This window comes from Malus domestica, chromosome 11 (genome assembly GCF_042453785.1).
Source record: "Malus domestica chromosome 11, GDT2T_hap1".
NCBI lineage: Eukaryota > Viridiplantae > Streptophyta > Magnoliopsida > Rosales > Rosaceae > Malus > Malus domestica.
In genome coordinates this window covers 15982511-16008990 of record NC_091671.1, presented here as the reverse complement: position 1 = coordinate 16008990, position 26480 = coordinate 15982511, and the positions used below count along the sequence as shown (strand labels likewise).

General features: G+C 37.6%; 2 protein-coding genes and 1 long non-coding RNA gene across 5 annotated transcripts; all 3 read right to left on the bottom strand.

Annotated features, from left to right (window-relative positions):
- Nucleotides 1-2273: 2273 nt before the first annotated feature.
- Nucleotides 2274-4224, bottom strand: LOC103453338 (beta-1,6-galactosyltransferase GALT29A-like). The gene has a single exon (XM_008392879.4). It carries the CDS (start codon nt 3735-3737, stop codon nt 2463-2465), a length of 1275 nt encoding a protein of 424 aa, XP_008391101.1. The 5' UTR covers nt 3738-4224; the 3' UTR covers nt 2274-2462.
- A 7994-nt stretch (nt 4225-12218) lies between these two features.
- LOC103441356 (zinc finger A20 and AN1 domain-containing stress-associated protein 4) lies at nt 12219-13566 on the bottom strand. The gene is made up of 3 exons (XM_029088650.2): nt 13046-13566; nt 12718-12917; nt 12219-12640 (listed from the first exon to the last, which is right to left on the bottom strand). Exons 2-3 carry the CDS (start codon nt 12900-12902, stop codon nt 12394-12396), a joined length of 432 nt encoding a protein of 143 aa, XP_028944483.1. The 5' UTR covers nt 12903-12917; nt 13046-13566; the 3' UTR covers nt 12219-12393.
- A 2036-nt stretch (nt 13567-15602) lies between these two features.
- On the bottom strand, nt 15603-21065 carry LOC139189281 (uncharacterized). 3 transcript variants are annotated; one of them, XR_011573011.1, is made up of 3 exons: nt 20970-21065; nt 17902-20878; nt 15603-17354 (listed from the first exon to the last, which is right to left on the bottom strand). It is a non-coding gene; the product is annotated as an uncharacterized lncRNA (long non-coding RNA). The 3 variants fall into 3 exon arrangements; XR_011573010.1 differs by lacking the exon at nt 20970-21065 and having other exon boundaries at nt 15603-17359; nt 17902-20961; XR_011573009.1 differs by lacking the exon at nt 20970-21065 and having other exon boundaries at nt 17902-20961.
- Nucleotides 21066-26480: the final 5415 nt, after the last annotated feature.

Here is a 26480-nt window from a genome sequence, read left to right as displayed (position 1 = left end):
ACAACTTTGAGATTTTTTCTTTTCTTTCCTCGCTGACACATCTTCCGTTGGCATCAACAGCACTGTGGAAGCAACCGGTGATATCTTAAGTCGGCATAGATAGCTCTGTCATCGTAGAATCAGTCGGTCTCGCAGTATCTTCCGTTGGCATCAACAGCACTGCGGCGAGAACGGTTGGTTACCTATCCAAGTCTCGGTCGAGAAGGATTTCCGGATCTTTATTGATTGAGGTCATCTCGTTAGCCTCCTCGGCGAAGTGAGGTGTTACAGTATATCGAGCTCGGCGCATTGCACGCCGAGTTATTTTATGATTGGATATTCCCAAGTGGGATTTAGAGTTCGGCATTCGGACGGCCGAACCACATTCACTATTAAAACTTATATTTGCTTTCAGTATTTGTACCCTTACACTTTGGTGTCGATTCGGCGTGAGTTTACTCTGACGAAAAACATCACTGTGACTGAATCCGACGACGACGACTCGTGAATTTCGTAAGAATAGTAACCTTGTCTTCAGGTTCGAGAACCCAAGAGGCCGAGACGCGTTCCTTCCTCGGTCGCAATCGCAAGACGCAGGAGTCAGCCGCGCACCGAACGCAACATCAACAAATTTACTCCTCGGCCGAGCTCGGCCGACGAGTTGGCACGCCCGCATTCACCGAATGATGTAGTTAGCTTATAGATTACTCGGCCTGCGCGCCACGTAGGCGTGGTAGTTTCTAGGGTCAACACATATATGACAAGTTCCTCAAATGAGCACCGCGATTGAAAACAACCTCAAGACACATGACCTAGTTGTTCAAGGGCTTTCAACAAAAGCAAATTAAGTTTCAAAACTGAATGTTGATGGCGTCCTTTTTCTCCCCCACTTATTTTCTCCAGATTTTAAGCACCAAAATTGAAAACTGAGAAATAGTTATCAAACGAGTACGCAGGCAGTGGCAAAGCTACATAGGAGCGAAGGGGGGCGGCCGCCCCTCCGCTCGCCGGAAAACAAAGGCAGGAGCGAGGCTTGAACCCCTTTGGTTCGGCCGAAATCTGGGAACCACGGTGGTTCATGGTTCGAATCTAGGAACTGTGAGCTTACAGGTTCTTTTTTTAATTTTTAATTTTGGTTTGGTAAACGACGTCGTTTTACATTAATCAAATAATTTTTTTTTAAAGAACCACTGGTACCCATCCCAATCCTCCCACCCGTTTCAATTATTACCCCCACTCTTGCCCATAAATTACAATTCCCATCCCCCCACCTTTATTCCCATATTTCAATTTTCAAAATTGACTCAAATCCCGGGATTGAACACAAGAAAGTCCTGTTCCGTTACCCACCAAGCTCCAGACGCCACGCCAGCCGCTCCAAGTGAGGTTAATTTTTATTTTTTTTTTTTAATTTATGGTTATCGATTATAGATTATTCATATAAATACTATGATTATTGATTTTTTTTTTGAAGTACATAAAAGAGGATTCATACATTATATATATTATAGGAACTTGAATCACACATGGTCTAGTAATAAAAATTGATTGCAGTAACCGCTATAAACCTTAATCAACTTACTCAATTTTTAATTGTGGTTTAGAATAAAAATTGAATTCTTGATTATTCATATGATTGTTAGTATTGATTAATTAATTTGTGATTTGATTAGATATTACCCTATAGTCTACTCTAGGATTAAGAGTCTAAGATATTTTTTTTTCTTTTGTTATACAGTTACGTAATGGAACGATACTATACGAAACAGTGCTTAATTAAATCCTTCTTTAATTATCACGAAGCAATTCGTAGGTACTACCTCTAAAATGAACTTTGTTAACCTAAATCTCACAAAATGAATCAGGAGGTGTGAAAGCTACATGTTAATGTATAAGTTTCTTACATTAACTTTAATGTTACCGGTTGCAACCGCTTCGGTGAAGAGAGTTTTTTCTGCTATGAAGATTGTGAAAACATCATTGCGTAACAAAATGGGAGATCAATGGTTGAGTGATAACATGGTTGTTTACATTGAGAGAGATGTATTTGCTTTTACTGATAATGATCCTATTATGCGACGTTTTCATGACATGAAACTTCGCCGACAACAACTGTAATTTATTTGTATTGATTAATTATATAAGACATTCCTATATGAAAAGATTTGGTTGTTGCCATTTTTCTTTAACCTTGCACGCATATAAGTTCGCCCCTCCTCCCGAGAATTCATGCTTGTGCTTTTTGAGTCGGAATACAATGATTTGCTATGTACGCATATAATTCTCTAATACAATTGAAAAACAGAGAACTGATTCGGATTTGAATTCGAATTTTACAATGGACATTTCCCAAAACTATTGATAGTAGAGGTCAAAGTGCTAAAGATAAATCTTCAAACAATTGGATTAGTATTACAACAACAATACAACAATTCAAACCACCTAATTCCACAAAACCATGTGATTCAACTGCCATAATGTCATTAATATAGAACCACAGGAGGAATCTTGAATTTCTCCGAAAGGAACGGTATTACCTGCGGTCTCTCAACTAAATCGTGATAGAAAGCGTACTCCGCTGGATAATCGTGCAACCCAAGCTCGGCCTTCTGGCTCGTATGGTAATGATGCTTAGCTGAATCCGACTTCCCAAATCCAAAAACACTAACTTTGTCACAAATCCCCAAAGCGAGCACGATAGCCTGCATACCGGAAGAGTAATGAAACACGGAACCATCATGAACAGCAGCCCATTCCTCAAACGACTTCCCCGTCTCCTCCACAAACCATTTCAACGAATAATACTTCACGATCCTCGCACACAACACATCAAACCGCGGATCAGTCACCAGCAAAGGCGCTTTGTGGGACACATTGCATATCGTGTAATCGAAGAAATGCAGCGGTTGGCAAATGTACATGATCATTGGCACATTTAGTCCATAAGGGTGGCAAAAACAACCATCTCTCCTAGCACAAAGATGCAAAATGTTACTATTTACAAACGAAATGCTGGTTTTCGACCCAACTTTCTCCGAAAAACTCTCAATTCTAGCATTGTTCAATCGAATGACTACCTCATGACTATCAATGAGAGCTCCATGATTACTGTTCAACAAAATTCCACTGTTTCCAACAACTGCACACGACGAATAACGCCGTTGCTCCGAACCCACCAAGCCATTGTGCCTGTCAATGGGCGGCCTAACAAGTCTCACTAAATCCAACATAACATCAGCATGAAACCGTTTGTTTCTCGACCAGTCACTCAAAACCCTCCTAAAATCCAACCAATAACGATAGAACTGAGGAGAGCGGAGCATTACCGGCAATCCAACGGACGTCCTTGTTCTGATATCCTGGTGATTAAATCGCCTCCACGAAGCAAAAGTCCGGTACCGTCCGAGAAGGTTACCCTCCAACAGCTGCTCTATCTCCTTCTTGGCTTCAGCTTCGCCTGCATCAACGGCGGCGAATCTGAGCAGAGTGGCATTGAACACCGGCTTTGGCGGTTGGATTAGCACCTTCTTCTCGAGCTCAAAGGTATGGCGGACGGCGTTCCGGCAAGTCAGCGTGGCGGCGAACACAATGAGAAGGAGAATGCTGAATAATGGGCGGACCGAGCGCTTCATGGGAAGAACGAAGAGATCGTTGAAAGGGTTGATGGGGGCCGGTAAATGCGGCCAGAAATAGATGGGAGTGCAGATCTTGATGCTCTGCGTGTTGGGTTCATCCTGGTTTTCTACAGACTTTGGCATTAGGGAAGTTTTGATTTCAGAGTGGGATTTGCATCTGGGATTTTGCTGATGAGTGTTTCAGTGGGAGTGAGGGTGAGAAAACGGGTGCGTGGGATTTGGTTAGGAAAGTGGGATTTGGCTGAAAAATGAAAATTTCATAGTGTTAAATACTAAAGGGGTTGTGGGGTTTGGACCTTGGAGGGATTTGGAGGTGCTGCCAGAGAAGAACTGGATTGGAGAAACCAGCAGGTGACAAACCCCATCGGAGGTGAAAAGCTTGAGACTTTGAAAGGTGGTTTGGTTTTATTTTTTCTGGTGAGTTGTGGGAGATGCAATGCAGTGGAAATACAATTGACCACTTTAGATTTGGTGGTGGATTGAAGGTTATTGATTGGGCAGTTGAAATCTGTGATTTGGATTTGTTGAGGGTTTTTGTAGCGGGAGAGGGAGAGGGAGAGGTTTGTGGAACAGTGGAGGCATGGTCTCCTCCCCTTTTTGCAACGGGAAGGAATTTATAGGCTGCTTTTCCTTTGCAGCTCAAAGCAACGATGCAGGATGGGTGGGATTTGGGGTCGGGTCCATTTGGGCTTTTTTGCTATTTTTAAGACCCCACATCAATCTGCTGAACAAGGAAAAAGGTCGAAAAGGAATGTGAGAATAATATAAGGAAAGTGAGATTTGGGGTCGGGTCCATTTTGAGTTTTGATCCACTTTTGATTATGTAGAATTTCAATTTTTTCCGTATAAAGTTTCCATTTTTCTTTTGAGTGAGAGAATAAACTTTAATTTGGGTTTACAATTTTTTTCTTTGTAGATTTTCGAAATAGGACCGAGCCTTCAAAAGGCACTTCAAGTTCTAGAAATTGTTTTTTGTTATGCTTTTGTTATATCATGTTCTAAATTGTGCAAACCATTTCTTTAATTAGAGAAAATTAAGCAAAATCCTGCTTATATACATATTGTTATTTTAAGAAACAATTTTATTAGTATTTTCTAAGAGAAATGATAATAAGAAACTGCAATTTACTTTTGGATTTCATTCTTAACTAATTTTTGAATTTATGCCCAAGTCTAATCTACTCCAAAGACAGGCTGAGCAAAGGGAGGAAAGGTTTAAGCAGGTATGTGTGTACCAAGTGTTTTCATCAATTCTTTCTCAGAATGTGCCTTCATTATTGGTTTCAGTACTATTTTTCTCTACCTAAAAATTTGAAATAAATAAGATCTTTTCACTATTGCTTCTTTTTCCAAGTTTTTTTCTATAGAATATAAAAAAAGAAATAAATATTTGTTTCCCTTTTTCTACTTTGTTCCTTTGCAGCAAAACAAGCATGATTTTGTTGGTACTGCTTATTTAGTGAAGCAACGGCTTCATATTGTGAACTGTCTTTGTGTGTTTATTTATTCTTTACGGTTCCAGCTTCTTAAATGAAGTTTGACATGTACGGAATTTGACAATTTATAACCATAAACTTCATTTTTCCCATGGACACCTATTTTGTTCTTTCTTGTTGATAGAGTTGTAAATAAATTTGCACATGTATGTGAATAGTATTGTCTAATGTATATACATATATATAATTTTTTTTACAACTTCTACATGTGTTATACAATTTTCAATCCCCGCAGCAACGCGTGAGCACCCTTGCTAGTACTAACTACACATTCCGTAGTCATATGAGGTCTTTAGACAAATGTCTAAGTAGTTGATGAAGCGTCTTGGTAGACAAGTGATGCACACATGAGTCTCATTGGGGATGCACATAGGAGTACCTTCACCAAAACCTTGACAAGGAAAATTCAGTGGGAAAAAACCATGGTTGAAGAGAAAAAGATAAGCCATGCAATACTTGACATCTTCAAGACGTATCAAGTGGTAGAAAACGCACACAAGGGTATGACCAATGCGATGTAGGTGCCATGTTAAAACCTTGCGAGGTAGCAACGATTTAGTGGAAAAAAATGATCATGATCGAATAAAAAAAAGGTTCATTAAGGTCAAATGAGTATCTTCGAATACTCCCCTATGATCAACAAAAGTCCCCAAGAGAACTATGAGTAATGCAATTCAGACAGTTTAAGCATACTAATAATGTGGACAAGCTCCTGAAAGGTTGACTTTGACAATAACTTTATGAAGACGTCAGTGAGGTTGTCATGAAATCGGATCTAATCGAAGTAAAAAAAAAATATATATATATATATATTAAAATACTAAATTATAGGTAGTCCTCATTCTATTTTCATTTTAAGACTCGATTTGCATTGAGAAGACTCTTCTTGATGTGAAATGAACATTATCAACTCATTTATCTCATGTAGAGCCTTTAAAGAGACAATTTGACATCAAATTCGTTAAAAGTTTTTTTTTTTTTTTTTCCGTAAATGTGTTTGATTTTTGTGTCTTTAATTGTTATCATGGAGAGTGAAACTAAGAGTAGGTTTGAGAGCTTGAAAAAATTAGTGTTCAATAAAAATGTAGTGATACTCTATAAACGAATAATCTTTTTTTAGTTATAAAAGTTTTGATCTCAATCTAGACTTAGTTACATATAAGAATAAACTTCACATTATAATAAGTTATAAATTTTTTAGGTCTTATTTTAAGGAAACTTGCTTTCACAATTGTCAATAAATACACAAATATATAATATCACAAATTAAAATTTAAGATGAACTAAAATATTATATGTATTTATAAAGTCTACCTAGAAAGAAAAGCATTAAAGAGAGCACAACATACATACATGCACTAGCTTTTAGAAATGAGGTGTCTTTCTTTCCCTGTTATTTCTTAAAAATTGGCATGCTCTAGTACTAACTTAATTCTTTGTATCCATTGATCTAAAACAAAATATAATATTTTTTAAGTACACCTTTAATAATAACCTCTCTAAAATTATAAAATTGGTTTCGTCTGAAAAATTATTAACTATATAAAAGGTTTACTCATCAAACGTTAATGCCAAAAAGGAGGAGGAGGAGGAGGAGGAGGGGCCTCCACCGAGAGGGACCACCACCGAGTGTCACCTTGGCTTGGGTCCAACCTCTTTTGCGAAAGAGACGTGCATCGTTTCCATCCAAACAAAAGTTGAATAATTTTGATATAGCAATTAGGGAGGGGATGGCACTTAAATTGATGGTGACTGGAGACCTATTTTGTTTTTGCTTGGAGAGGAGAGACACTTACACTATTATAAATAAAATAATATAAGATTAGAGAACATATATTAAATTAAATCGACAAAATGTAGGGTGGAAACAAAGGACAAACCAAGAAAGAAACCAACACATTTGCCTTTGACTCAATGGAGGAATCTTTCATTGTTGGGTTAGCATTTTGAGAAGAAATAATTTAGGTGGGTGGGTTTTGTATATTATAAAGCATATCGTATGGAGTGGGTTAACACAAAGGCATTATTCTTAAATCTACTTTAAAATGTTATTAATCCATTAATCCTATAGAAAATGGCTCATAGATTCAGTCCACAACATCTTGATTGCCTAATATATTTTGAAGGGTCAATAGAGATTTTCATCGACTTGGAATTCTACTTTGTGGCCATTGAAAGATAAGGTTGTAGATTTCCTCAATGTGCCTTTTATGGTGCATATGGATACTAAAGTTGAGTTAGGGATGAAAAGGACTTACTTTTTTTAAGATATATTATTGATTTGTAACTAGGAAAAGAGTGCCAATTTTTTTAAGGTCTAATGGTATCCTCACTTATTTTTAAGTTCGATGCTCGCCATTTGGCGAATTCGAATCAATTACTATAGTTAACTTAGTGTGAGACTTAACTCATTCCTCCACCCTTAGACTATAGATAATAACATATGTATACAAATAACTAGGAAAAGAATATAGCTAGAAATATAATTTCTTCATTGTTTATTTTTTCTTCTAAAGAAGAATCTATAGTTGCCACCAGTGGCGAAGTCAGGAGTAGTCGAGGAGAGGGTCAAAATTTAAAAGGGTAAAAAGTCCCAAAGAATGTAGACAACCAAATTTTAAATATCAGGCTAGTCGAGGAGAGGGTCAAAATTTTCATGAAATGATAAAATGCAGACCCAACAGTCATTGACATGCCCTTAGAGCACTTAGGAAGCTGCAAATTTCATCAGTCTTAGAAGTGGAGCAGCTAGCAGCTCCACATACACCCCATTTTCTCTGATCTCAAACTCCCTCTCCACCTTATTTCTTCCCCTCATCCAATCCGTACACGTACAAGCTCATGATCAACTCTGCCAAACAAACAAAACCCAACAAGCATAAGAGTAGAAAGATTCAATATTTGGAGACTGGGAGAGATCTCAGCAAATGGGGTCACAGTCATATGAAGTCATGTGATGGGAGAGAAGAAGAGTGTTGAGGCCCAAAAATGTCACATGATAGCCCAATCAAGTCTCGAAGCCCAATTGTTATACAAGCTCAAGTAGAGCCCAAATACATGCAAAGGTACGGATAAAGGAAGGAATATATTCATGGCCAAGCCATGCTACAGTTATTGAGCCGGACATTTATATAAATCACGCCATGCCCATGCCTATTTGTCACGCTAAAACAAGCCCAAGTCACATGTTGGAGTCTTATGAAGTGAATTATGGTGTGGATGGCTATGGGAGTTTACTGAGCCTATGTGGAGTTAAAATTATGGAAGACTTTGGGCTGCTTGGGGCAATGATCCAAGCCCATAATCTTTGAGGTCCACGTAGGTAGGTATTGAGAGAGAACCAACCTAGTTTACCTTTTTCCCTAGCAAGCTAACCAGCTCAGTTAAGACTAAACTAAATTCTAGCTCTAAGTTCACATGAAAGCCCACCAGAACAAGCATTTAATGCTAACTTTCCCTTCCTAGTTTATGCAAAAGGTCAACGTGCGAAAGCCATGAGGTGCACAACCAAAAGTAGCGCATATGGAAAGCTGACCCAGGAAAGCCGCGCCTCGGGAAGAAGACATGTTACAGGTTTTAGAGTCTAGCCTCCTTACACTAAAATAGGGGGTAGTAAGAGAATTAAGGAGAAGGGGAGGGAGAAACAAGCCCTAACTAGAGATTCCTTGGAAAGGAACTACAACTATAGGTTGAGAACCTAAAAGAAACCCCCCCCCCCCAAAAAAAAAATTCCCTAGCATAACACATAGAGCCAAAGAAACCCTGAAAAAATATCACTCTGCAACCGTAGTATTTTCCATAGCTTCCCTTTGAGTACTCCAACCATCGTAAGCTTTGTTGCTACCCTAGGAAATCCAAATTATCCAATAGAGAACACCATGCAACCATGCCAACTCTCTCTCTCTCTCTCTCTCTCTCTCTCAACATTCTAAACTGATGAATTTCTAGCTTCCACACCATGCCTCACTTGAGCGAGCCATTGTTTGCTTAATCTTGCTATCTTCGAGTCATTGATCCAACTGGGATATTTCCTAAGATGTGCTAATTCTTTTGAGATATTCCAGGACTTAGTACGAAATCAAACCAAGGGAGATAAGAGGACGTTCTCAAAGCGCAAGTCCACCTTGTTCTAAAAGTCCCCCAATAAAGATCATCGTGTTGTGGGGTAGAAAAAGTAGAAAACAGAACTGTTCCTTGCATGTTCAAAGGAATTAGAGGGGCAAATTCTTGCTCTTAGGGTAACGACCAAAGGTGCGACCGCACCTTCATGCTCTTATGTGGCTTCGCCATTGGTTGCCACTAGCACTACAATTTAGTAAAATTTCTTAGGTTCAACACCTTTAATAACAAATTTGATATTAAATTATATATATTTCGTAGATTGTGTGTCTTATCCTAAATTATCATCTCCAATATCATTATATTAAAAAAATAAGCTCTAGCCATAGGCCCACAAACTAGACAACTTTCACATTAAAAAAGAACGTTCATTTGTGCATTCTTTCTCATTGAATATTTTAGGAAAATGATAAAACACACCATTTTAGCCTCACACACATTTATATTTATGTATGTTGTTTTCGTTTGATTTATTCAATCAACAGTACAGAAAATAAAAGAGGAGGTATGAGAAGTTAAAAAGATTGAAAATCAGCTCCCTATCATTTCTTTTCTATGACCATAAAATTTCAGTTTATAGTCCTCTTCCAAATGATGATGTGCTTTCTCCATGTGTATATATATATATATATATATATATATATATATATAGGAATTGCTTAAGGGGAGGGATCCCCATTTTTTCAAAAAAATGGGGATACGCTTCCTACCGTTGGATTTGACTTTAATGAAATCATGTGGTTGAGATTCTGTGGCCTGTGTTTTAATCTCAACCACACAATTTCATTAAAGTCAATCTAACGGTGGGGAGCGTGTCCCCATTTTTTTTGAAAAAATGGGGATCCCTCCCCTTAAGCTCTCTGTATATATATATGTATATATATATATTCTTAGGATGAATATTTTTTATACTAGCCCCTTAGTTTGTACTATACAGTATGATCAACGTAAAGCGAAAAAGGTATGCTCCAATATAAAAACATTAATCTTTCGAGTTCACGTTTGCATTGCCAAATTTCACAAGCAATACACATTACGCACTCGACTTTGTAATTGTGAGTCAAGTTAAGGCTTTGGTTCAAGAGACCTGGTTTCTGTTGATCAAAAAGGTCTTGGATCGATGAGCTTTCATGAGATCACAAGACTGGTAACAGAAATTAGGGCTCGACACATTTAATTGATTCTTATTTTGTGAGGAATTAATTTCACACAAGCGTAGAACAAGTGTTCCTGCAACCAAGAAATGAAAAGGTAGTGGACTTTGTCACACCAGTGTGGTGTGAGTCAAGAACTCTTTGATGCCTAAGGACCTAGCGGATGGAATGAATATAAAAGCTCTTGGTTTCTTGGTAAATGAACAATTACTTTGCATTAGCATGTATATGTATAATGGTAAGTTTGAACTTAAAGATGATTCATTGAAGCACTTGTATCGTTTAGTGACTGGTTGATTTAACCCTTTTATCTCTCACTCATCAAGTCAATAGACGTTTGACTTGAGACATGATGGAAGAATCAAATTAAGAGTTGCGTTTAGGAAAGGCTCTTAACTACATCAAACGCCTTGCGAGTTACGACTAGACACGATCATAAGGATTGTTATAACTTTAATGATTCTACAAAATCATTCCTTGTCTGATCATGGTAGGCTAAATCATTCGTCATGCCATAGACCATCTCCACCCTTGCGTTAAAACCTAAAATTTTTAGCCTAGAAAATTTAGGTTTTAACGCAGAAATAATTTTTCTCCTCCAACCCCTCTATGTTAAACATTTAGCCCGAGATGATTAAAGAATGAATTTAGGATAATTTCTTTTTAAAGTAACTTTAAAAAAAATTATGGAAACTATCCCAATTTAATTTTATGAACATTTTAACTTTAAAATATTTAGATTCCGATAAATATTAAAAATCACTAAACCGACATTAGGAAACCCTAGAACACTACGAAAGAATATGAAATGCATAAAATATATTTTTTTTAATTACTTTAGCCATTAGATTTAAATTTTGACCGTTAGATATTTTTTTTTTTTACCGTTGGATTTGATCAAATTAGATCTTAATTGTTGGATTCAATTAATTTATAAATATAAAACTAAAAAAAATTATACATATATGGTGGGTAGCCTCACTAACCCAGGTAAATCCTTAGCTAAATTTGCCCCATAAATGAGTTTTGAGTTTTAGCTCATATTTGGCCTAATGGTTGGAGCAAGTTGGGATAAGTTTATAACTTAAAATTTGAGTTTTACTCCAAAAATTAGAGTATGTCTTATTAGGTTTTAAGGAAGGTGCTTCGCTTTGCTAAGCCACTAGGCTCAATATTCTGCTTAGTTAACGAGGTTCGTTGCATTGGATTACATGTATCCAATACGCAAGTTCGACAAACGTGTCTCAACTGCAAAGCAAGAGGTCACATCTGATCTTCATTTAATTCTAATCCAAGTGGAGGTCGATTGTTTGCCCTCCTATTTCCATACTTTTTTCATTTCATCATGTTTGTATGATCACGGTTAAGTCACGTCAACTTTTTATATTGATTTTTTTTATATAAAAATAATAAAACAAAAAGTAATAGGAATATAAAATGTTGACGTGACTTAACCGTGACCACACAAAACAGGAGGGGATGAGAAGAGTATGGAAATGAGAGGGCAGACAATCCACCTCCAATCCAAGTGCGTATATGTTTGAATTCATGTGAGTGCTAAAAGAGAATGGATAATGCAGTTCACACACTCATTTTTATTTCTTACCGCCCCAAAATTGAAGAGAACCATACCCTTTCATTCCTATAGACATGCTCTTGGAGTATTGTGTTTTAGTATTTTTCTCTCAAGTGTGTGTCGTTTTGGGAGATGAGACATCAATTTAGGCAATTACATAATGAATATGGACAATTCTTTATTTTTTTTTTTTTTATTTTATAAAACGATAAATTTTGTTAAGTGAACCACTAACAGAGTTTAAAACCAAACCGTCAAAGAATAAAACCAGAAACCATTAAATTATGATTAAATATTTACAGAGACCAAGCAACAGCATTATCGCTCCCACACCACTCGCCAACCAACCCCGACCCGACCCAAATTTCCCAAACCACGAAAAGTAAAATGACCATTACAACCGCGACAATAACGATATTGACGGCCGCCTCCTCTCAGATCTTCTGCAGCTTATCCGCCTTGACGACCGGGTTGGCCTTGGCGATCTGCTCCTTTCCCATCCCTCTGAAGTCGAACCCGCACGCGTGCTGCTCCGGGTACCTGTGGGTCCCACAGAACGTCATCCCGCACCTGCACTGGAACCCCGTCAACCCTACGCGCCGCCGGCACGTCATGCACTTGTTTGCATGCGCCCCTGCCGACGGCGCCGCCGGCACGTCATGTTCGGCGCCGCCTCCTTCTCTTCTTCCTTCGCTTCGATCACACGCTCCACCTGCGCCTCGTGCGCGGGCGAGACGGAGACCGGCGGAGATGAAAGCAGACATGAGGAAGAGGGAGAAGAAGAGGAGGAGATCAAAGTTTGGTTGAGCGCGAGCACCTGTTGTTCCTTGAGCTGCAAGTCACGGTAGCATTTGGAACACAAATTCTGCGTCGTCGGACTTCCGAAAAAGCCGCAGTTATTAACGCATAGTTGCGGTGGCTGGCAGCGATGCTCTTCCGCCATTACGATCTCAATCCTCTGCAATCCCAAAACAATTATTCAAAAAATTTCCGGGATCAAATATCCGAGTCCGATCAAAATCTCGACAAATCATACAAATTTCCGCCCAAAACAAACAGATCCAATTAATAACACAAACAAAATACCTGTTTTGGAAACGGAATTAAGAACGCGATCGCAGAATCGATTCGTTTGTTGACGAATTTGGGGAGAAGAGGAGGAGAGAAGACCCAAGAGAATTGTAAGGGTGAATGTATTTATTGAGAGGAAAGCAAAGACAACAAAAACAAAGAAGTAAGAGGAGAAAAAGGAAAACCAGGCGGTCCCTTGGGGATTGGGATTCCTGGTCCTCAAAGGAAAGAAAATTCCAGAGAGTTTCTCTCTTTCTCTCTTCTTCTTTTTTTTTTTTTTAATTTTCTCTCCAACCAACCGCTGGTTTCCTCTCCCAATCTGTTTCTTATTAATGCGCGTAAATTATTTAAAAAAGGGGCTTTTATTGAGGCCTTTCAAGTTTTCAAATAATTAATTAAAAATTCCTTAGTAATTAATTATTTAACTACTATGGATGGCTAAGTAGTCTATGATAAATTCTAAACTTATATTTTACATTGTCAACGTTGGTCAATCTCACGATAATAATCAGGAAATACTGAAAAGTTAATCTTTCCAAGACATTGAAAAGGTGGACAGTCATAGCAAAGTCACAAGTTTTTATTTTTTATAAATAATAATTATTTAATTAAATTGGTGGAAGTCGTTTAGGCCACGGCAGGGCTTTTGATAGTTTAATCGCCACGCCAATTTGGACCAGCACCGTATGGGCCGACCCGGCCGCTCGTATCGTTTTCATGTGGGCCTTGGTGGTGGTGCTGGAGTGGGTCCCGGGGTTGAGTTTTTATCATCGGGGTGTTGCTGGCCATTGAAAGTTACAAAGCCTACTGCTGGTTGCAAGTGGTAACGCTTGTAATCATAATCATTGACTGTTATTTATTGGATGTAACGGTGTCGCATGCACGACAAAATCTTGTGTGGAGTTACGTGTGTGCTGATTGTTATGTGCGGCCGATTACGGCAAGAATTACGAAAACGGTTTACATGGTATGAATTTATTATCACATGATGTTTAGTGTTAATAGAATGAGAGTATGGCAAACGCTTTCACATATTTTAATTTGATTAGGAAAACATCACCGTGACGGTAAATTTGTGGTCTCTAGAAGTACGTAAAAGAAGATGAAGAATAATCTAGAATGCAAAGACATATTAAGTCTTTGGGCGATTCTAAGGTGAGGACAAAACGTTTTGACCATCCGTGTGGACAACTATATAACGGCTAAGAAGGGACAAGCTCAGGAGTAGAGCCGAGTTGCTGTGACTGATGCTTTTTTAAATTTTTTTATTGAGTTGGTGTCTTTTGTCTAGGGAGGGAAACAAGGAGCAAGAGGGAAAAAGGGGTTGTTGGGCGAGTGAGAAAAAACAGAGGGGAAGAGAGGCAGAGAAAGGGAGCTAGAGTTTGGAATGGGTTTGAGGTGGATTGAAGTTGGATTACAACCCTGACACGGTAATCCTATAACTTTAATTTTTTTTTTTTTTTTTTTTTTTTTTGGGTTCAGTGGGTGTGTGTTTTTTGACAGCGAGCGAGATGAGAGATTAGGATTATTGCAGCCGGGAAAGAGAGGCATAGACACAGAGGTAGTGGAGGGCGGAGGTGGCAACACATGTTATCATTGATTGTTATTTATTAGATATAAGAGTGTCACATGCACGACAAAATCTTGTGTGGAATTACGTGTACGTTGATTGTTATGTCCGGCCGATTATGGTGAGAAGCACGAGAACAATTTCTATGATACGAGTTTATAATCATTTGGTTTTATATGTTAATAAAATGAAAGTATGGACAAAAACTTCCACATGTTTTTAATTGATACCGAACACCACCGTAGCAATAAATTTGTAGGGTTGAAGAATACGTGGAAGATGGATAACCCAGAATGCAAAGGCCCACTAGCAGTAGGATTAAGCCCCAGACTCCGTCTTCAAGCTTCGGACTTCTCCACGTAGGTGACCAAACTCCGTGTCCTCTTAATTCACAAGGACCACGTCATTAGACAAGGAAATGGACCACTTGACTTGATTGTATATGAGCGCCATAAAGCGTAAAGGCAAGGTACTTCCCACAAAACGCAGTTACTACATAGACAAATGACACGGATGATACATCTCGTATTTTTATATAAATGATGTACCAAACCTGAGAACTTGTAGCGATCTGTGATGTACTATTCCGTATTTCAATCACACTGAAAAATCTCTCTTTCGTAACACACTAACTGAACCAGCGTCCCATTTAATGCTCAATTGTTTGGTTCAGAAGTCAAATCCAGCGCAATCCCACAAATCTCTACACGCATTATCCGTTGACAGCCTTCAACTTGATACCCCTGTATTCAGTATTCATCCTTTCTCTCAAGCCTCCTCTTGGCACTAAAATTGAAAGAAAACTCGGAGCAAATCACGTGTTGACCTCAGTTAGACACATTTTAATTTTTGACACCAACAGTTTCCACCTTGTTCGATCTCCATCGTCCTCCACTTTCATCGCAACCACCATTGAAACCATTTTCGTCCAGATTTTCAGCCACCATACACCACAACATATTTCTCATTTTCTTTCGACATTGATGAGGAATCATGGAAAAGTACATGAATCAGGTTTTAATAATTGAATAATTTGATGCAAGTAAAAGGTACACAACTTCACAGTTAACAGTAACAAGTAACCAAATGCACATGTTCAATCCAACCTCGACGCAAAGCTTGCCTGGTGCGTGGAGCAATGCAACACCTACGATGTCTGCATTCCAAGAACCATGTTGCTGAAAATGTTTCGCCTCTTCATATTTTATGTCTCGCCCGACACCAAGACCCTCTGCTCTTCGGATTTCTTTGCTGTCTTCCATCTTTCACAGCAAAAAATGGACAGACTTAAACCTAGTTTGGGAGTGAGGTGCTTAAAAAAAAAACACCTATGAAAAAAAAGCTGTGAGGGTTTTAGGTGTTTGGTAAACTGAAAAAAAAGGGCTTATTTTAGAAGCTGCTGTGAGAATAAGCTGAAATCAAAGGAAAAAACTGAAGCTGCTATTTGTAGCTTTGGAAAACTGGCTTTTTTTCAAAGCACATGGAGCTACAGTGCTCCTTTAATGAAAAGACCCACTATCAGACTACTTTTTTTTCCAAAAGCTTTTTTACAAAAAAGTTTACCAAACGCTCTGCTGATTTATTTCACAGCCGCTTATTCTCACAGCACAGCCGCTTATTCTCACAGCAGCTTTTTTTCAAAGCACAGCAATACCAAACCAGCCCTTAGGGGTGGTTTGGGAGTGAGGTGCTTAAAAAAAAAGCACCCATGAAAAAAAGCTATGAGGGTTTTAGGTGTTTGGTAAACTAAAAAAAAAAAATGGCTTATTTTAAAAGCTGATGTGAGAATAAGCTGAAATCAAAGGAAAAAGCTGAAGCGGCTATTTGCAGCTTTGGAAAACTGGTTTTTTTTCAAAGCACACGGAGCTGAAGTGCTCCTTTAATGAAAAGATCCACTATCAGACTGTTTTTTTTTTCCAAAAGCACTTTTACAAAAAAATTTACCAAACACTCTGCTGATTTATTTCACAGCCGCTTATTCTCATAACAGTTTTTTTTAAAGCACGGCAATACCAAACCAGCCCTTAAAGCCTGCCTCTTCCAAGTAGTCTTTGATCTCGGGCAGTGACCATCTATTCTTCAGATTTCCCTAATTGTCTCCAAATGATTCAGAAGTTACCAGGAACAGGATATACTTATCAATACTTCATAACGAAGCCTACACTCAATATTTTTTTTCATGATATAGAATACATTAAAACTGCAAAAATATGACTTACAGCCTCCAGCTGCATGAAAATGCATGTCGACAATGAATAGAAGTTTTGTACCGTAAAATTGGCAAATGTCCTTTGAAGCCTTATCTTGCAATCCGAGGATGTACCGCCATACAAATCCATTACAAATATCCCACCTTTCTTTGACAAGGCATCAAGAACATGCTTGATATACAGAACCAGTTCAGCACGTTGATTGAGACAACAGCTGTAGTTAAAAGCACACACAATCCTCTAGCAGGCAACAGATGGTTTCTCAAGGACTTCTCATGATGTGAGGAAGAAGAGTCCTCTTCAAGAGTAGATTTCAATCCACCACTCTCCAAACCATCTCTGTTCACAGTGAGTGAAATGTTTCCCCTCTGCTTCTCGGCTCAAACTTAATTAGTTTGGCCTCAAAAGATTGCAAGACATTCCCGTGAAAGAGGGACATTCTGCAATGTCCATCGACCACAGCTTTATTTATGTCATTCTCCATGCACCGCTTCCGGGTCCAAATGCAACCCTAAAGCAGTCCTTTCCGGGTCAGTATGGAGATCTGTACTGTCAAACACAGAGTGAGTTTTAGGTCTTTAAGACAGTCTGACAGAGAACATAGACTTTTTACATATGAAACTGGCCAATTTGCTCTCCACAGTGCGGATAGATACCTTAACAATAATAGAATATGAATCTGGCCACAAGACACCGCTCTAGTTATTTATAACAGTTGGAAGAATTTTGAACATGTACATATATATGACCCTGTGAACATATCAACCAGGTTGTAATATCACCATCTCTTCTTTTAAGTTTCAACTGATCTGCGTTAACTCATTAGCACTAAATCTCCTTATATGGCAACAGGGGAGCTGTGGATCGAATTACCAACCCCTACAGCTTTCGATATTACAACTAACCATGCATAATATTACTGGACATGATGTTTTTATAAACAAACAGTCTTAATGAAAACCTAGTGGCAGCAAGTCCTCAACAAAAGACACCAAAATGGAAACAATAAAGCTTCCAGTTAGAATGCAAATATGCGATAACTAGTTTAAAACCTCTGTTCAGATATGTCAATAAAAAGGATAGTAATGTACCTAAGAAGGGCAGTGCCGCGGAAACCTTCTCACAGATGAAGAGGTAACCTCCCAGAGTCCCACCCACAAACATCAAAACGAACTTCTGCAAATAGCTTGTCTCCTTTCGGCGACTGCATATAATCTTTTTGGTCAATAAATTAGCTTGTCTTGTCAATTATTTTACTCCACATCTACACCTCATCTACACCGCATCTACCTTGTCTTGTCAATTTGCTAACTAGTTTGCCAACCAATCCATTTAGAAGCAAAGCATGGAAGGCAAAATTTGCTATCCAATTTGCACTTTTTTGTTTGGGATTTCACTAATATAAGGATGATGCATTTTCGAAGATATGAAACCCTAAAAGAATGGGGTAGGTCTCATCCCTTTTGGCGCCTAGTCTTGAAGAGAATCTCAAGGCCAACATGCTAATGCCAACTGGGTTTACAGCAACGTGTGGTAAAAATATGATTTTTGACGTGGTACAATACTAGGTATGTTCCAATTTTTGTTTTAGTTCAATTGCAGAAATTTCACAAAATTTTCCCAATGTGTGCACACGACATGCATATGTTGTGTAGGTTGTGTAAATAAGGTTTGCATGTCTTGCGCATGGCATATTATACGATATTTCAAGGTGATATGCATATTATGTAAATTTAATGTGCATTTTGTGTGCATATAACAAGAATACATAGTACGCATGTTTATTATCATAAAATACTTAGCTAATACAACAATAAAATGCCATATAATCCCATTAAGGTTGACGTGATTCCTTTCCTTCACTAGTCGACGAGAATCCTCAAAGTCCTTGTTGCGTTCCTCCTTTATTTCGGCATTTCCCTCCCGAGAACGCTCGTACGACTCAATATGACCCCGACGCTTCTGGAACAATTCAAAATTTAGGAATGTGATCCTTTCTCCAGACGTGTCAGCATTCGTTTTCTGCTTGCTTGCACAGTAAAACGCTTCGTTGGCTTCACCATTGAGGTCCATAAGCTCTTTTTCTGCCTTCATTAGCTTGTAGTTCCTATACTCGGCGACGCCCGTCTCATAGTTGAGTCTCTTGCGGACCTGATCTATACTTTTTAGCAGCACCTCCGAATCCACAGAGCTAAACGATGACGTAGGATTTGGCTTCGACGACTGCGGAAGTGGAGGAGGTTCCATGTGTGTACCACCCATGGAACTCCGCAGTTTCATGCTGGAATTTGGACATGTTTGTGTTCTCAATTGTTTTGGCTATTTGATAAGTCTAATTTTTTAGGAGGGTTAATGGTTATTGCAACTATGTGTGAGAAGCATATTTATATACAAGTCTACCATAATGAGGATGAAATCAGTTGGGTAAAAGAGGGACTGTGTTGGAGGTGTTTATGTGGTGAGGATGTGATGCATGTGACCTTGAAAAGTTGTAAGAATCCCCACTAGGACTTTTTTGTCCCCTCACTCAGAAGATGTTTTCAAATGTTGTTACTTCATTTCCAACATAAAGGTTAGTGTGTTATCAAATCTCATATCCCCTACATCGTGATGTGCATGGGTTGATCCAGACATATCTAACTATTTTGTTCAACAACACATGGGTTCGAAACTTGGAGGTCTTTACATCTTTTTCTTTTTATTTTTTCTTTCTAAACCCATTGGTATGGTTTCAACTCATCGTTTGAACTTTGAAGGACCTTTTGAAACCCAAAATCCAACACCTTGTATATTCTGATAACACTATACAAGGACAGGGCAAATCATATGGAGATGACAAAATTGCATGTCATGTGCATATCATGTGCATATCATGTGCATGTCATCTGCATATCGTGTACAATTTCTTTCATATTGAACTAAGACTTGTAATTCACAAACATTTTCAAACAAACATTGATTCCAAATCAAATTCACAAAAATTTGCAAGTTCATAACAAAATTAACAAATATTGAGCCCCACAAAGCCAAATCTACCAACACAACTCCATAAATCTTCAATACCCTTGACAAAATTAAAATGAAAAACTCTAAGATTGAAACCCTGAAATCTAACATAATAAAACCCATAAACAAATAAAAATTTCTAGAACACATTTTTAGCTCTCTCTTCCTCATACCTCTTTTGATCCATATTTCTTCATTATTCCTTTGCTTCACGTGGTAGGATAGATTAAGGGCTTAATTAAATTGGAGATTATCTACTTCCTTCCGTAGATAAAGAAGTTCATCTTGTGCCTCTTTAGGTAATCAGTAGGTGTTCTCTCCAATTGTTCCAAGTTTTCCACAGCTTCTATTGCAGCTAAATTGGCATGTCATTGTTTCTGTTTTGTAACATTAATGAAACTATTAAGCCCAATTAGCCTAGGGCCTTTGTGATTATTCACGGGTTCTATGTGCTGTTCCCCTGCATGAGGAGGCTCTAAACTCCTGAGATTTCTCGGATGCCTAGTTCATCATACAATTTGCATCTCTAAACAACCAATTACACCATCACCCAATCACTGAAATTCAAAATTCAACGACCATCTGATTCTTTTCATAGATTACAGCAACCCTAATTCACTGGATTACTAATTAAACACATAAACCACATAAAACTGCCACACTTTAATACGTCAGACAAACCGAAATCCGCCAAAACTTTGCTGTGTACAAATATAGTCAGATTAAGAAGGGGAGAAATGATATCCTTAAAAATAATTTATTTTCTAAAAGAATTACCACTATTTTTTAGTTTGCTCCTAAATTCCAAGCATGTAGCACACAATTAGAGCAGTAAACAACCTCCACTTTTCTTAGCACCAAAACGTAATCGACTTACACATTCAAACTATCGAAACTAATTCCTGGAAACGGTACAGAATCGATTTCCCGCATTTTTATTACAAAATTACCAAAACATAAACAAATTGAGCTTCATATAATCATTGTCAAACGTATAAATGCAAATTTAGATTACCTGAGGAGGAAGAGTCGGTTAATTTTGGGAAACCCACCAAAAATTACCTTAAAAAAATGGCACCAAAAACCCATTAAGCCCCACAAAACCAAGGAAAACACAGAAAATCTGAGAGAGAGTATCAGAGAAAATGCTTACCAGATCGATGGAGTTCTTGTGATGCACATTATTACGTTTTTAACCCTGTTTTCTTAGACAGTTATTCATTCCTTTTGTGTATGAAGTGAGGGTACATTCGGGGTTTTCGAATGTTTCACCGTTTTGGGCTCTAGCTTTATCTACACTAGTCTCTTGCCACATCCATACGCACGTGGCAATTGACCTTTTTATATTTTGTTTATTTAAATAATTAATTTACATATTTAAAAATTTTTTTTTTAAAAAGAAATGAATTAATTACTTGAAACCACCCACTAATGTGGGAGGTTTTGTTTTTGTTTTTTGTTTTCTATAATTTTAAATATTAAATTCATTCAAAATAAAAATATAGTTAAATACTTTAGCTTTTTTTGGTTCAATTGTAATTTATGAAATTCTTAAAGGATAATTTATGGTATTTTGAATGTTTCACCATTTTAGGGTGCTCACTTTATATATATAGAAGATACACCAAACTGAGGTTCTCACTTTATATATAGGGAGACTTTGGATGCGGTCCCTAGCTATGAATATTCTTTGACTGAAACCTTGTTAGTTTTCAATTTTTTATCTAAGTCCCTAAATTAATGTGATAATTTATTTCTATGTATGTTACTATATTTTTTAATTAAAATTTTAAATTTATAGTTGTTTATATTAATGAGGTTTTAAATAAAAAAAAACCATAATTTGTGGGGTTAAAAATATTAAAATATAAATATACTATTGTGTGTGTGTACATACATATATAAACATGGGTATATTCATTAATATTAACCAAAAAAATTATTGTACCAAAACCTGGGTACATTCTTCAAAATCACCAAAAAAGAAAGAAAAGATATTAGGCTTAATAACATTAGTAAATTTCTTTGATTAAACTTGACATGGATACATTCTCAAATCAAAGAAAAAGGAATGTACCCATATAAGTTTAAAAATAGATTAGAAAAAAAATTGAATAGATTTTATATAAAAAAAATGGTACATTTTACATATAACAAATTGGTATATTTAAGAATAAGTACATTTTAAGATTAAAATTTTGGAAAAAATTACATGAATGGGTACATATAATTAGCATGGGTACATTTAGCAAAAAATATATGGGTACAAATACAAATAAAACTTTTTAAAATATGGGCACAAAAGGAAATTAATATATAGGTACAAATTAAAATTAAAAAGAAAATTGGTATAAATTAAAAAATGGTTGCAAATTAAAAATGGGTATAAACTAAAAATAAAAATATATGATATAAATTTAGCCATAAATATAAATATACTAATTATAAAATAACACTAAATGAATATATTTAGAAATAAAAAATATTTTATTATTAAAATAATTAATTATGTTATTAATATCCAAGGACCTTGATCAAAAATTGAAAAAAAAGAAGATTTTAATCAATGGAGTAGTAAAAAGAGGGATGAGAACCTAATTTCTCCTTAATAATATAAAGTGAGAGCCTCAATTTAGTGAAGCATTCTAAAATGTCAAGAATATCCCTATGTTTCCTTCACAATTAAAATCCAAAAAATCCAAAAAACGAGGACAAAAATGTAAAAAAGAACTTAACTTATCAAAAACTGTATTGGAAATAAAACATGGTAATTAAAATTAAAAAATCATGATAATTATCCTCTAAAAATTAACAGTTATGGAGAGGAGAGAAAGATAAATGATAAAGGCAACAAAAAAAAATTAAAAATAAAACAAATTAAAAGTTAGTAGTTATCGTTTGATTTTTTAAATGGATATCGATGGGAAGGCGCCTAAAAAAAATTCGATTGGCCGGGCTTCTATTTTAGTTATTTTTCTCTTTATTCACCTTAATTTCTTGATGCATGAATTTCGACTGCCTTCTTCACATGCGATGCTATTTGAATTAATTTGGTGAGATTCTTGACTCAAAAGGCTTATACCAACCATTCATATCCATCTTTTGTGAAATCTTGGTGCTTTTTATTTCATTTTTCTTATTCTTTCTCTTTCCTTTTTGTTATAGTGTCAAGACGAATTTATGTGGCTCCAAAGTTCAAAGGTTTGAGTAACTTTGGGTAAATCTCAATCTAAATTTACAACGCATCTCCTTACAAAGTAAGGATCTTGTGCCTACAAGCACACTTTGCCAAGCGTGCTTATTAACGAAATTGATTTCTACATCATTCCTTGCAAAGATACGACATGACTCCCTTTTCGCAATGGATTCAAAGGAATATATATGGACTAATCCAACCAAAATGCGGACCATATAAATACTTATGGTTTTGGTTAATGAATCGAAAAACTGGTCACATGTTTGTCCACACACATTGCTGCTAAACCTTATGGCTAATTAAGGGTTCACCATCCTACACATGTTTGGCCTTCGACCACTGCGGCCTGGGCTGCCTGGGTCATTCAGATGGAGCCACATTTCTGCTACGAATGGAAGGCTCTCAACATTTTTGATGCCATCAAACTCTCAACTATCGAGATGAGCTTGGATCGAGAGCTCGTGATGGCTGCTCTAAGTTTTTGATGCTCGGATACCAATACGATGGTCCTTCCCTTCGGCCCCCTTGGCCCAACAGTGATGGACATCACAGCCATACTTGGCACCTCTCTTATTGGCCTCCCAGTCGACAATTTTTTCTCCGGGTATCAATTCGACCTGGACTTGAAGACCATTTTCGAGGATCGTGTCGTCGAAGCCCTGACAAAGGGAAACCAAAAACCGCAGAAGGAAAATGCACATAAACTACACAAAAACTTATTCAACTACAACACCTTGATCACTCACTTCTCCGGCTCAGAAGAGGAAGATCTTAATAAGGGTAAACACGAGGCTTTCTTATTATACATCCAGGCCGTTTAGAGCTATCCTAAAGAACTTGACCTCAGGGAGAGGTACTCGGCACCAATTTCTGGCCGACTTAAACCTCGTAAGGTATTCCATTAGTGATTCGTCAAAGGCTTGAGCCATCCTAGCTAAGGACGACATTGACACATCCATCCCTGGTTGATAGAATTGCTTGTTAGCAAAAAGTTGAACAATCATAGATTATGAAAATCGCTATTAACGTCCCCACATTGAGTAGTGAATCGAGCTACGTGTTCTAAAAACGATAAGGATGATTCTCCGGTAAAAAGGCTGAAGTCCGAAATTTTGAAGCCTTTGGGGTATTTGAATTTTTCCACGAAGGCGAGATATGGATTAATGGACTTTGGAAACTTCGGCCCCTTCTTTAAGGCCGAATCAATCATTATTTGGACCTCAATCATATCGACGAATGTTGATCTTCCTTTTTTTCCAAGTCGATTGTTTTGGACCGGGCAGGTCCTGTTTCGACCTGTGTCGTTGGTAACAGATTATTCTTAGGTGGAAATTATCGGGAACGATCGACGGGTCCACTTTCGTAGGCTTTACTAACCAATAGTTTGAGCAATTTGTTGTGTGTGTCACCATTACTACGTATCATCTCAAGTATGCTTTTACTTCTTGACTGAAAATCTGTTCAACTTACCGAGATTACTTTTCGAGTAGTCTTAAAAGAAACAACCTAGTTGGCGGATCAGAACCTTCACCACCATCCTTATCGCAATATTATATTATCCCTTCAATGAAAATGCCCTTGGTTTTGTTGGGGATTTCTGCATTGTGAGGCTGACCGTCGAGAAAAACTTCATTTTCTTGGCATGTCGCGCTCGCGGCCTCAAGCATCACGGCAGCATGAAGATTGTGTGTCTGTGACAAGTCATCTTGTCCTGGATTCTGGACTGGAAAATCGGTCGTTAACTTTCCCATGACTGTTTTCTTTTTTACTGACTGTGTCTCAATGGTCATAAACTTCGTAGTTTTAGCACTGGGTCCTACTAGACGTGCTAAAATGTTGATCCTAAAAATTACCAAGCCTTGTGGAGCGCAAGCCAAATAATTAATAAGCTAACTACGTCATTTGGTTGTGTGTGGGGCTGCCAACTCGTCGGCAGAGCTCGGCCGGGGAGTAAAATGTATTGATGTTGCGTTGAGCGCGCTGCTGACTTCTTGATCTTGCGACTGCGGCTGAGGAAGGAACATGTCTTGGCCTTCGGGTTCTAGAGCCTGAAGACAAGATTACTAGTTTTACGAAGTTCAATATTAGATTCGGCTTTCAATGTGTCGAATGTAGTAACCTGGTAACATCTCACTGTAAACACGGAAATTCTCGTGATGAATGAGACAAGAACACATGTACAAAATAATATTTGTATTAATGATTTAAGGGTTACAATCTCTTTTACAAATTTAGCCTCTAATTCGATCTTCGTAATGTGTAAATTTGTGGATTGTGTTGTTGATCCACGGGCCATCGGGGCTTGATCCTGGATGAACGATTGATGAATGATGAAGACTTTCTTCAAGGGCCGTCGGGGCTTGATCTTGAATTGGTGGAAGTTCTTCAAGGGCTGTTGCGGCTTGATCTTGAAGGAGAATTTCACGAAGAACGAATAGGGCTTTCTTGATTTTTCGGGATTTGCTTGAGAGTAAAGAAAGTGTATGTAAATTTTCTTCTCTTATGATTTTGATGGAGAGGCCTATTTGTAGGCTTTGAGAATGAATTACCACCATCATTTTTTTTTTTGTGGATGTTGTAGGTGGATTGGGTGGATTGTTGTAGGTGGATTGTTGTACGTTAATTGAGTGGACATTGTAGGTGAGGTGAGTGTATCATGTATGTGAAATGAATGTATGATGTAGGTGAAATGAATGGAGGTTGTAATTTTAATACAATTGTCAATATTTATTTAACCGAAATTTCAATGTGTACAAATGCCCCCACTTCAAGGCGCGTTGTATACATGTGCTTGTCACGTGTAGAAGATGCGTTTTGAAGTCCATTAATGTAGATGTCGATCCAAGGGCCATTGAGGCTTAATCTTGAATTGGGCTGGGAGTTTCTTCAAGTGCTGTTGAGGCTTGTTCTTGAATTTTGTTTGAAATTTCTTCAAGGGCCGTTGAGGCTTGATCTTTGATGAAATTTAGACCACAAGGAGCTTCATGTGGTAGATGATCTTTGGCTTTGGTAATGGATGAATCGGCACGTATTTTGTTGAGCTTGTTGACTTTCCACAGCTTTGATCTTGAACTAGGTTGGAGGGTTTTCTTGGTTCTTCCAAAGGACTTTCCACAGACTTAATCTTGAACTGGATTTGATTCAAAGGTGGTGGACACTTGATCTTGAATCAGGCTTATGATTTATTCAAAGGCCGTTGGGGCTTGATCTCGAAGGATTTAACTCAAGGGTGGTGGACACTTGATCTTGAATAGGACTTGTGATTTCTTCAAGGGCCGTTGAAGCTTGATCTTGAACTTAAACATGACCACGAGTGGGTTCAGGATTTGGACACATGGCAGGTAGGCACGAGATGGAGGTGATGGTTTGTTTCTTTATTCAGTCTTTCCAATTCATATTGAAGAAGGTTAGGGGATAAGGTCAGATGCTACAAAGAATTTTCTTTGAAAGATCAAGGAAGTTCACAAC

Bases quoted from the DNA above. Each gene is read 5' to 3' on its own strand.
- LOC103453338 (XM_008392879.4), bottom strand. From the start codon at position 3,737: ATGCCAAAGTCTGTAGAAAACCAGGATGAACCCAACACGCAGAGCATC.
- LOC103441356 (XM_029088650.2), bottom strand. From the start codon at position 12,902: ATGGCGGAAGAGCATCGCTGCCAGCCACCGCAACTATGCGTTAATAAC. The intron at 12,641-12,717 runs GCTTTCATCTCC...CGAAGGAAGAAG, and splicing joins TCTCCCTCTTCCTCATGTCT to AGAAGGAGGCGGCGCCGAAC.